This window comes from Dendronephthya gigantea, unplaced genomic scaffold, assembly GCF_004324835.1.
Source record: "Dendronephthya gigantea isolate DGI-Jeju-01 unplaced genomic scaffold, DenGig_1.0 000000F, whole genome shotgun sequence".
Lineage (NCBI taxonomy): Eukaryota > Metazoa > Cnidaria > Anthozoa > Malacalcyonacea > Nephtheidae > Dendronephthya > Dendronephthya gigantea.
This window is the reverse complement of record NW_021163010.1, coordinates 7,311,919-7,323,925: the sequence shown is the minus strand read 5'-3', so window position 1 is coordinate 7,323,925 and position 12,007 is coordinate 7,311,919. Positions and strand designations below refer to the sequence as shown.

Sequence of the window (12,007 nt, the reverse complement as noted above, 5' to 3'; positions counted from 1 at the left end):
GGATAAACGTATATATAACAGTGAACTGATATATAATAGGAATTGCTATTGGACATTTTTAGGCAGGTGGCCAACCGCCAATCTTTTGTGGTGATGAGGTGATAATGCGGGAAAACATAGGAATACGGGGGGCAACCAGGGGCAGCAAAGACCGCATGGTCATCATTAAAAAAATTATTTCTGGCAAGAAGAAAAACATTTGTACTTGCCTGATCGAAGTTCTTTTGGCCTTTTTGGCCTTCCCATCTTGTTCGTGAGAAAACATGGAGCGCGAAGACAAGTCCTTAGACGATTTCTTTGCTAAGAAAGACAAAGGAAAGAAAGGAAAGTCGAAAACCAAGGGGAAGTTTACGACAACTTCGTCCATTACCAAGCAGGTTGAGAAATCGCAAAAGCCAGTGAATGAACAAACCAAAGAACAAAAGCCAACTGCGAGTCAGCTTTCCAACACACAGGTCAGCATAAGTAGAACTGTTATGACGACTAAGGATGCACTAAATCATGAGCTTGATTACTTTAAAGTTGTGAGAGATGATTCAAAATTGTGAGAATCCTAACCTCATGTAATATGAAGTTGATTGCCTCCAGGAATTTCTTAAATTACTCCGGTTTTCTCTCACTCATAATACAAATCTTAGGAACTAGTCAATGGGCCACGGTGAATGTTTAGCACTTATATTATGGACAACTTGCTATTATGGCAGTCAATTAGAACTACTATTTAGATAGGTTTATACTATTTAGTATAAACCTATCTAAACAGGTTTTATGCGGGTCTGCAAGCTGATCAAAGTGTCAAGATCTTTAATTTGGCTTGTAAAACAACTATTGTTTGCCTGGAATTACAGTGAGTAAAATGCCCCTGGTAATTACGTAAAATATCTTGGTGATTGGTACAAAGGTAATGCCACATCATCACAGTTGCCCTTTTGGACATGGAATATATTGATACTCATGATACTACAGTCCCCCTCTGGGCCAAATTACTGTTAGATAGTTCTGCCTGAATGCATATTACACTTGAACAGTCTATTGTAACATTTCTTTATCAGTTTATCAATTTGTTGATTGCATCTGTACAAAAAAGCATACTCATTTTGAAGCTGAATATAAGTATTCAAAGTTTTAAAAACAGCTCCAAAATGCAGTAAATAACATTTTTTACAGGTTTTATTTTTTAACAGGTTTTATTTTACCAATTGATATTGTTTCACAACTGCATGGACCAAGAACTGTATTTTGACCTGTTATTCGGCAAGATTACTGGATTGTAGGCTGGCTAAAAACCTGTTACAAACCCAAGTTACTGTAATATAGTTTTTTAACTAGTTCTTAATATGTTCAATTATCATTTTTATGAGCAATAAGTCATATTTAAATTTTCTAGAATGAAGAGGAATGGGAGGACTTCAATGAACCAAAAGAAAAAGATTACTCCGGTCTAAAAGTACAATCCTTACAAATAAGGTAACTAAATACATTCTTGTCTAATGATATATACATAGTTGTTCAAAAATTTTTGATGGTATAACATATATATTGTTCTCATTGATTCAATTACCTAGCAGAAACAGTTCAGCAATAGGTGCTGTAATTGGTGTGAATACATTTTTATGTCTCTAAGAAAACAAGATAAAAGGATAATTCCACATTCATTACCATTCAGTTTCTAATAGATCTGAGTTTTTTCTTATTGCATGCATCTAATAGCTTTATTCTTAAAAATCATCACAGCCTCACAAAAGTCAATTGCTGCCAAAAATACACCTGAAGATGAAATTATGGGCAGCATTTATTTGCTGCCATTAATTTTTTTTCTTGTCACTCCTGAAGATTATTATGTGAATTATTTTCAGAAAAATCTGTAGTGTTATTACTGAGTAGTTAAACTAATGTACATGTCAAATTTGCCTATTAGTCAAATATTATATATTAAAAGAAATGGTTGCATGGATATCTTATTGTGGCTAAAATTAATAATGTTTTCTTGAATTTCAATCACTTATCATCAGCAGAGTCAAGAGATTAATGTAAGAACAACTCAGTTAACAACTTAATTGTTATCAAAGGCATTAACAACAAGTAAATACCTGTACGGCTGTACATAAGAATATATTGTGCCAATGCATCTTTAAAGAGGAATTGCCATTCAGAGACAAAAGACATTCACCGAACTGCTGCCAAACTTGGAAATATTGACGGTTATATCCCCCAACCCCCTACAAAAATTATCAAAATTGCCAGGGCTATCATTAAAGTTGACAAGACCTATGTATACTCATGATGGTGTACAGCAGAGATATACAGTGTAACAGTGGCAGGTTTTAGTACACAGACTTCACATCAATTTCCATAGCTAATTTTTACTGCACCTAAAATACTCTGAATAGTTCATCTTTCAAATGCCTTATATATGATACTGTATTATTCCAGGGATAAAGTTGATGAAGATAATGATGATAAACCAGAGGATGCTGAAGAATATGATGAAGGTAGATACATAAGTTACCAAATATTTATTGTATCAAAGTTTAGAAACAAGCTTTCTCTAAGCCTCATTTAAATGTAATGATAGTTTCAATGTAGCACCCTGCCAAGTTATATACAATCCAGTTATCAGCACACCCACTGGTACAGGAAAAGTTAAATAGAACTTTGATATAGTAATATTTTTTTAATAATGACTAGAAGGCTTTCTTAATAACAAATTTTATTAAATTGTAACAATGTTTTGGAGTTTACTTCAGCATCAGGTTACTCTTGACATTGAATATTTCATTCCCTCTTTCAAAGCTATGCTTAAATGTAACCTGATAATGGAGTAAATTCCGAAACGTTGTTACAATTGAATAAAATTTGTTGTCAATTAAGCCTTCTGGTCAATATTAAAAAAATATGATATCAAAGTTCTATTTAACTTTCTCCTGTACCAGTGGGTGTGCTGATAAATGGATTGTATTATTTGTATATAACTTGGCAGGGTGCTACATTGCAGTAAAGTTGTGTTTCACAAGATGTTGATGCAAGACTCTTGCTTTCTTAAAGCGTGCGTACACATATTGCACATGTACATTATACATGCATGTTCTGCAAAGAGTGATGAATAGAAATACATTATTTTCAAACTTTTCCTTATTGTATTTCTAGACTGTACAGAAAGAAAGGATAAATCAAGCAATGTTTGGCAAGTGAACCTGCAGCCAACTGTTCCTGGTAATGAATGATTTGTATACATGTTTTTGCATACATGAGTTGCCTTGTGTATAGCATTTTTGACATCTTGTAATTTTACCATTATGTAGCAAACCAAAGTTTGCAGGGCCAATTCCCATCATTGTCAAGTCTGTTGCTTATATAAATAGTAACATTGTTTGACCTTTTTTGTGGGGAAGGCTACCACAAAACTATGTTAGCTTAGTGGCTGGTTTCGCTCAGAATAATAGCATATGTGTTTTATACTATTTTATGTACATTCACCTATGCACTTCATAGCATAACATAAAAGCTATGATTGGCCGTTGAGAGCAATTTTACAGTAGTAGTTAGTGACCTTACAGTGAGTCGCTGACAAATTGTTGACTGGGGCTTCCCTTTCTGTCGTATGAAATTGTTTCGGAATGGGTTTGAATACTGTAGCTACATACAATCCGATTCTAAGTCCGGGAATATTTTATTTGTGTAGCAGCCTCCGCCCCAGAAGTAAAACAAGAACCGAAGAAGGAAGTTGGCAAAGGAGCATATATCCCTCCATCAATGAGAAGAGCCATGGCAAATCAAGCAGAAGGCAGAGATCAGTCGTGGAAATACAGATCGGGTGCGAGAGAAAGAGACCCTCGCAGACCTCCTGAAATTGCGAGCGAAATTGCATTTCCAACTCTTCAAGCTTCCACTGCTTCCAGCAAAAAGTAAGCTAAACTATAAAGATTAAATATTCGGGTTCATTAATTTCTCTTCCAGAGTTTGGGAGGGGGTCTTGTATCGATGTGCAGTACAAGAGGGGCTCCAGGCAAAAGTGCAAACGGATCTGCCAGACTACTTCAAATGTCATAAAAATCTGATTCATAAAAAGCTCTGGCATCGTATATATATGTAATCATAGGCCCTAAAGAGTCTGATGCAAAGACACGAGATGTTCCAAAAAGGTGGATACTTGGCAGTGGTGTAATCTTCCCAACAAAAGCATTTGCTTGTTTAGTTTTAGAAAAACTTGTTTCAATGCTTCAAAATCTTCTCGCCCTTTGTTAATTCCCGGGTAACCGAGCTCATGTAAACCCTTGTAATGAATGGATATTTTTGTCTCTCCAGTGAATCGTCATCTTCATCGAACTTCGAGGACGTTAGGCATGGCGGGCGTGCCGTGAGTGAACAGTCGTTGAATCGAAGAACGGATATTGCTGTCGACAACAAATTTAGTGCTCTGAGCAAGTGATTCCTTGATTCGCCTAGTCTAAGAAATTCTGATTATTCACGAGAATTAGTATATTAAATGTCTAGTTTTAGGGCAAGCAGCGACAAGATTGCTCAATTGTAGACAGTGAATTGACAGAATTCGTTACACGAGAACGAGATATGGACTTAAAAATTCTGCGAATTTCGAAGCGTCGCCATGGCGCCATGAGTTAAATGAACTACTTTGGCTATTACTTTATTACAAGATAATGCTTTGCTTCAAAATTCATCTTCCGTTGGAGTCTCTATAAAATTAAACATGATGGCGATAAAGGCGAGTTTTCAGATCATATCTCGTTATTAAGCTATACATGCATCGCATAGTTTTGAATGAACAGATATAGTGTTCACATACATCTAGCATGAACTATGAAATATGTTCAACGTTGTAACTGTGTAATGTAAAGAAAGGGATAGGAAGATGAATAGAAATACTTTAAAAATTCAATCGCGAAATTTACATGGCCAGAAGTTTTCTTTCTGCTTGTGTGAGTTGTATGTATTTCAAGGGTTATATTCATAGAATATCAAAGTGAAAAAATGGTTTTGTTTTTTAAGCCTGCTGTCACAATGTTCAGAATTTCAAGAGTACTTCTGCTTGCTTTCGAATGTCTTGAATTTTGGACGTTTTGATTTTCGGCGTATCAAAAAACATTGTTCTTGTTATTATGGTAATTATAGTGGTCTATCAAGTAGTAGCCTAAATATTTTATAAGGACAGTGAATAAGTTATATCATGAAAATCTTACAATCCTGGGATAGATTTTCCATGGACCTGAGCGTAAATTGTTTGCATTACTCAGTCGAGAAAAGAGTTTTTTGGAGTTCATCACCCTTTTTTATTGGTGGAAACTTGTCAAATGCTCGGTTGCGAATGTTTTCTTGCTAGTTGGAAAGCATTTTAGACTTCAGCGTGGAGTATCGGGAAACAGTCTTAAGTTACATACGATTGTCCTTGACTTTTTGCACGCCTTGCAAGATGGTGGAAAGTAATTCGGGTCCATTGGTTGTGTAAAAAAGTGCAACCTCGTAATTTCTTTGAGTTTTACATATTTTTGTTTACTGATTTAAAATTTGAAAGGTCCTAAATGTAATATTAGATTTCTACCCCATCGAAATTTCGGTCACGCTACTCGCGCAGCCCTGGTCCACCACTTATTATAAAATCTGTTAAAAGACGTATTAAATCTATATTGGGCATACGAAGGAAGAAAAAGAGGAGTGGTCAGGTATGAGAACGTCAAAAAAGCTTGATTTCAAACGGGTCACTTTTAAAACACTCTGTGTGGTTTAATGGTGCGAGCACTTTTCCGTCCCCTATGGATCGCTCTCGAATGGACGGGTGTGTCCCAACAGCTTTCAAATACCTTTCTATATGGTAGATGTAACAAATGATAAAAGCCTAGTTTTCCACTGATTTGCCGTGGGCTACTATTAAGAGTGACGGGTTTAGGAAAGGTATGATGACAAGTGCATGGGTGCAATGACACATGACAGAACATTTACATTTACGGAACCTTTCACATGAAAATAATTATTTGTCGCATACAGGCTATTTCGTCTATTTCTAATGTGGAAATCGATTTGCCGATAGACCTTTCTTATAATGACGTCAAACGCGCAAAGTCTGATGTTACACGAAATTTGATTGGCACAAAACTATCGAGCCAAACAAACTTCGACTTTCACACCAGACTTTCCGCGTTTGACGTCATTATGAACAAGGTCTATTGGCAAATCGAAAAGAAACCAAGCTTTACCTTTTTTTCAAGTTAAATAACCACAGCCATTCAGCGGAAGATCTGGCAGTCTCGTGGCGAATTCAATGGTCTCTCAAGTGATAACTCCATGGATCGAACCCTGGTATAGCTGTTTTTCATTATGTCCTTCAAGAAAAGAATAAAGTAAATTACATAACCATAGCCGTTCAGCACAGGATCTCCTAGACTAGTGGCGAAGACGATGGTCTCGCAAACGGTAAGTCGATGGTTCGAGTCCTAGTATAGCTATTTTTCATTATGCCCTTCAAGAAAACGGTAAAGTAAATGAAATAACCACACCCATTCAGCCCAAGATCTGGCTGTCTGGGGGCGAAGACAATGGTCTCTCAAGTGATAACTCCATAGATCAAACCCTAGTATAACTGTTTTTCATGATGTTCTTCAAGAAAAGGATAAAGTTAAAATTACATAACCATAGCCGTTCAGCAAAAGATCTCGTAGCCTAGTGGTGAAGAAAATGGTCTCGCAAATGGTAAGTAGATGGTTCGAAACCCAGCTTACCTCTTTTTCACTATGACCTTCGAAAAAAAGATAAAGTAAATTGAATAACCGCAGCGTTTAGCAAAAGATCTCTTAGTCTAGTGGCGAAGAAAATGGTGTCCCAAGTGGTACGTCGATGGATCGAATTCTAGTATAGCTGTTTTTCATTATGAACTTCATGAAAGGATAAAGTAAATTAAATAATCATAACCGTTCAGCACAAAAACTCGTAGTATAGTGGTGAAGACAATAGTCTTCCGACTGGTAAATCGAAGTTTCAAATCCAAATATGCCTGTTTTTCGTTGTGTCCTTCACGAAAAGAATTAAGTAAATTAAATAACGATCGCCGTTAAGCATAATATCTTGTAGTCTAGTGGCGAAGACAATGATCTCCAAAGTGTTAAACCGATGGTTCGAATCCCAGCTTAATTAACTCTTTTTCATTACGACCTTCGGGAAAGGGACAAAATAAATTAAATAACTAAAGGCGTTCCGCCCATGATCTCGCAGTCTAGTGGTCAAGATGTTAATCTCATGTGCCGACTTTCGAAAGTTCGAGTCTCGTTTGAGACGTTTTAGGTGAAAATTTTCGTTATTAATAATACATGGTATCATGAAGAATAAGTTAGTGTGGATTTCCAAAAATTACCAGTTAGCCTTGTGGTATAGTCGTGGACTACCAACTACAAGATCGAAGTACCAAGAATAGGATGGTAAACCGTTTTTCATTATGGACTTCTTTAAAAGGATAAAGTAAATTAAATAATCATAACCGTTCAGTAGAAGATCTCGTCGTCTATAGCTAGTGGTCAAGATGTTGGTCTCATGTGTCGACAGTCGAAGGTTCGAATCTCGTTTTAGGTGGAAATTTTCGTTATTAATATTACATGGTAAGGTTATGCAGAATAAGTTAGTGCAGGTTTCCAACAATCACCAGTTAGCCTTGTGGTAAAGTTGTGGACTATCAAGTACAAGATCGAAGTATCAAGAACGGGATGGTACGTTTCTCATGGCGGTAAAAGAAAAAAAAATGGTAGGTATGTTGCTCCTCCGGGGAGGTTTATACTCGGGTAATCTTTAGAAATTAAAGTTAATCTTTAGGGAAATAATTGGATAGATAGGGTGAATGAGGGGTATATGAGTACAAAAAGACTTAGTAATTGGGTGGCCTCGGGTGGCCTCAGCTCCCGGGGGAAGGGGAGGCATAGGTGAGAAAACAGTATATAAAATGTTTAAGTCTTTTTGTACTCATTTAAACCTCTTTACCCCTATTTATCCTCCAATTTACTCCTATCTATCCCTAATTTTTCCTATCCTCACATATCCCTAACTATCCCCTAACACAATTAAATGTTTGAAGAAAGCTCGTTTTGAAAGTCGGGAAAGGCGGGGGAAAGAGAACCCCCCTCAGTTTACTCCTCGCCCAAGGCGAGGGCATATTCGCCCTCTCGCTCTACTCCTCTCACACTCACAAATTCTCGCTTTAATACCTGTTTTTTTTCGGTTTATCCAGGGCTTGAACCATCGACTGTATACTTGGTAGATCACCGTCTTCACCACTACACCATCAGTTCTTGTGGTGAAAGCCTACAGTTTTTTATTTTGCTTAATCTTCTTTTGGAAGGATCTTTGATGAAATAGAAGAAAAAAACATTCCCATCTGGGACTCGAACCTCCGCCTTTAAACTCGTGGGGCACTGCCTTCGCCAGTAGACCGCACGAGCTTGCAGTGAAAGGCTATACCTTTGAATACCTTTTGGGTGGGATCTCAAATGTACTAACAATTTAAATGAGTTCCCTTTAATGACAATGTTCATGATTTTTTTTCATGTGTAAAACGCACACAACTGTGTCTTATTCGTAGCTTGTAACATAATATTAACCATTTGTGTTGTCGCTACTCGCTAAAATGTCACACTGACATATAGTTATGAAGTGTCCATCTGTCTGCAAGTTAGTTATATGCGAAGCAAATGAAGCTAACGGTTACGGTGCCATTGTTTTGTATTTTTAATGAAGTGAAGTCAAAGTAAAGTACAAGAATTAACAATGCATTTCAAAATAGGTTTAAAAGAAAAAAAGTACAAGAATTAAGAATAGCCGAATTCATATTAGTGACGGGAAACTCATCTTAGAAAAGATGAGGTAAAAACCCGCCTGAATATGAATTGGGATATGGATAAATTTATACGTATGATGGGTCGGGTATTGAGTAATAATTACGATAATAATTTTGTTTATTTTCGCTTAGCCTTGTTCCGTCCTTGACCGTGCTGATATTTTACAAACTCGTAGCGATTTATCCGTCTTTAAAACGAGTTTCTGTTCTAGACGGGATCCAGTCTAAGCTTACCCGTCTGTTAAGACGGCAAAGTAAGACGGGAAAATTCGGACGAGAAACCCGTCTGTGATTCACATCAGACGAGTTTCCCATCTTCGATGGGTTTCCCGTCTTTAATATGAATTCGGGTAAATTACCCGAATTCATATTAAAGACGGGAAACTCATCGAAGACGGAAAACTCGTCTGATGTGAATAACAGACGGGTTTCTCGTCCGAATTTTCCCGTCTTAACAGACGGGTAAGCTTAGACTGGATCCCGTCTGGAACAGAAACTCGTTTTAAATTCGCATGCATTTAGACGGATAAATCACTACGAGTTTGTAAAATATCAGCACGGTCAAGGACGGAACAAGGCTAAGCGAAAATAAACAAAATTATTATCGTAATTATTACTCAATACCCGACCCATCATACGTATAAATTTATCCATATCCCAATTCATATTCAGGCGGGTTTTTACCTCATCTTTTCTAAGATGAGTTTCCCGTCACTAATATGAATTCGGCTATTCTTAATTCTTGTACTTTTTTTCTTTTAAACCTATTTTGAAATGCATTGTTAATTCTTGTACTTTACTTTGACTTCACTTCATTAAAAATACAAAACAATGGCACCGTAACCGTTAGCTTCATTTGCTTCGCATATAACAGTAACTTGCAGACAGATGGACACTTCATAACTATATGTCAGTGTGATATTTTAGCGAGTAGCGACAACACAAATGGTTAATATTAGGTTACAAGCTACGAATAAGACACAGTTGTGTGCGTTTTACACATGAAAAAAAATCATGAACATTGTCATTAAAGGGAACTCATTTAAATTGTTAGTACATTTGAGATCCCACCCAAAAGGTATTCAAAGGTATAGCCTTTCACTGCAAGCTCGCGGTCTACTGGCGAAGGCAGTGCCCCACGAGTTTAAAGGCGGAGGTTCGAGTCCCAGATGGGAATGTTTTTTTCTTCTATTTAATCAAAGATCCTTCCAAAACAAGATTAAGCAAAATAAAAAACTGTAGGCTTTCACCACAAGAACTGATGGTGTAGTGGTGAAGACGGTGATCTACCAAGTATACAGTCGATGGTTCAAGCCCTGGATAAACCGAAAAAAAACAGGTATTAAAGTGAGAATTTGTGAGTGTGAGAGGAGTAGAGCGAGAGGGCGAATATGCCCTCGCCTTGGGCGAGGAGTAGACTGAGGGGGGTTCTCTTTCCCCCGCCTTTCCCGACTTTCAAAACGAGCTTTCTTCAAACATTTAATTGTGTTAGGGGATAGTTAGGGATATGTGAGGATAGGAAAAATTAGGGATAGATAGGAGTAAATTGGAGGATAAATAGGGGTAAAGAGGTTTAAATGAGTACAAAAAGACTTAAACATTTTATATACTGTTTTCTCACCTATGCCTCCCCTTCCCCCGGGAGCTGAGGCCACCCGAGGCCACCCAATTACTAAGTCTTTTTGTACTCATATACCCCTCATTCACCCTATCTATCCAATTATTTCCCTAAAGATTAACTTTAATTTCTAAAGATTACCCGAGTATAAACCTCACCGGAGCAACATACCTACCATTTTTTTTTTCTTTTACCGCCATGAGAAACGTACCAACCCGTTCTTGATACTTCGATCTTGTACTTGATAGTCCACAACTTTATCACAAGGCTAACTGGTGATTGTTGGAAACCTGCACTAACTTATTCTGCATAACCTTACCATGTAGTATTAATAACGAAAATTTCCACCTAAAACGAGATTCGAACCTTCGACTGTCGACACATGAGACCAACATCTTGACCACTAGACGACGAGATATTCTACTGAAAGGTTATGATTATTTAATTTACTTTATCCTTTTCAGGAAGTCCATAATGAAAAACGGTTTACCATCCTATTCTTGGTACTTCGATCTTGTAGTTGGTAGTCCACGACTTTACCACAAGGCTAACTGGTAATTTTTGGAAATCCACACTAACTTATTCTTCATCATACCATGTATTATTAATAACGAAAATTTTCACCTAAAACGTCTCAAAGGAGACTCGAACTTTCGAAAGTCGGCACATGAGATTAACATCTTGACCACTAGACTGCGAGATCATGGGCGGAACGCCTTTAGTTATTTAATTTATTTTGTCCCTTTTCCGAAGGTCGTAATGAAAAAGAGTTAATTAAGCTGGGATTCGATACATCGGTTTAACACTTTGGAGATCATTGTATTCGCCACTAGACTACAAGATCTTTTGCTTAGCGGCGATGGTTATTTAATTTACTTTATCCTTTTCGTGAAGGACACAACGAAAAACAGGACTTACCACTTGGAAGACTATTGTCTTCACCACTATACTACGAGATTTTGTTCTGTACGGTTATGGCTATTTAATTTACTTTATCCTTTTTTCACCATAAATGAAGAGAGGACATCAGAATCATCATTTTCTCAAAGACATAATGAAGAGAAGACATGAAGACATCAAATGAAAAACAGTTTTACTTAGATTTGAACCACCGATTTCACCACTCGGTAGACCATTGTCCTCACCACTATACTTCCACAACTTCTGCCGAACGCGGGGTAATTAATTTACTTTCTCATTTTCTCGAAAGACACAAAAGAAGAGAAGACATGAAGACATCAAATGAAAAACAGTTACACGTGAATTTGAACCACGGATTTACCACTCGGAAGACCATTGTCTTCACCACTATACTACGAAATCTTTTGCGGAACGCTTATGGCTAATTAATTTATCTCATCCTTTTTCTCGAAAGACATCAAATGAAAAACAGTTATACTTGGATTCGAACCACCGATTTACTACTCGGAAGACCATTGTCTTCACCACTATACTACGAGAACTTTTGCTGAACGCTTATGGGTAATTAAGTTACTTTATCATTTTCTCGCAAGACATAATCAAGAAGAGTTATACTCGGATTCGATTAATCGATTTAC

At 37.0% G+C, this 12,007-nt stretch overlaps 1 protein-coding gene across 2 annotated transcripts; it reads left to right on the top strand.

The window, feature by feature from the left end:
* Window positions 1-182: 182 nt before the first annotated feature.
* Window positions 183-4,856, top strand: LOC114516543 (protein CDV3 homolog B-like). Of its 2 annotated transcripts, none has more exons than XM_028536077.1 (6): window positions 183-455; window positions 1,388-1,467; window positions 2,434-2,492; window positions 3,148-3,213; window positions 3,686-3,905; window positions 4,306-4,856. In XM_028536077.1, exons 1-6 carry the CDS (start codon window positions 264-266, stop codon window positions 4,427-4,429), a joined length of 741 nt encoding a protein of 246 aa, XP_028391878.1. In that variant the 5' UTR covers window positions 183-263; the 3' UTR covers window positions 4,430-4,856. The 2 variants fall into 2 exon arrangements, with proteins under 2 accessions (XP_028391878.1, XP_028391870.1); XM_028536069.1 differs by having other exon boundaries at window positions 3,683-3,905.
* The last annotated feature ends 7,151 nt before the right edge of the window (window positions 4,857-12,007 follow it).

Excerpts from the sequence above, each read along its gene's own strand:
- LOC114516543 (XM_028536069.1), top strand. The coding sequence starts at position 264 with ATGGAGCGCGAAGACAAGTCCTTAGACGATTTCTTTGCTAAGAAAGAC. Across the intron at positions 1,468-2,433 it reads GTACAATCCTTACAAATAAG|GGATAAAGTTGATGAAGATA; the intron begins GTAACTAAATAC and ends GTATTATTCCAG. Across the intron at positions 2,493-3,147 it reads TGCTGAAGAATATGATGAAG|ACTGTACAGAAAGAAAGGAT; the intron begins GTAGATACATAA and ends TTGTATTTCTAG.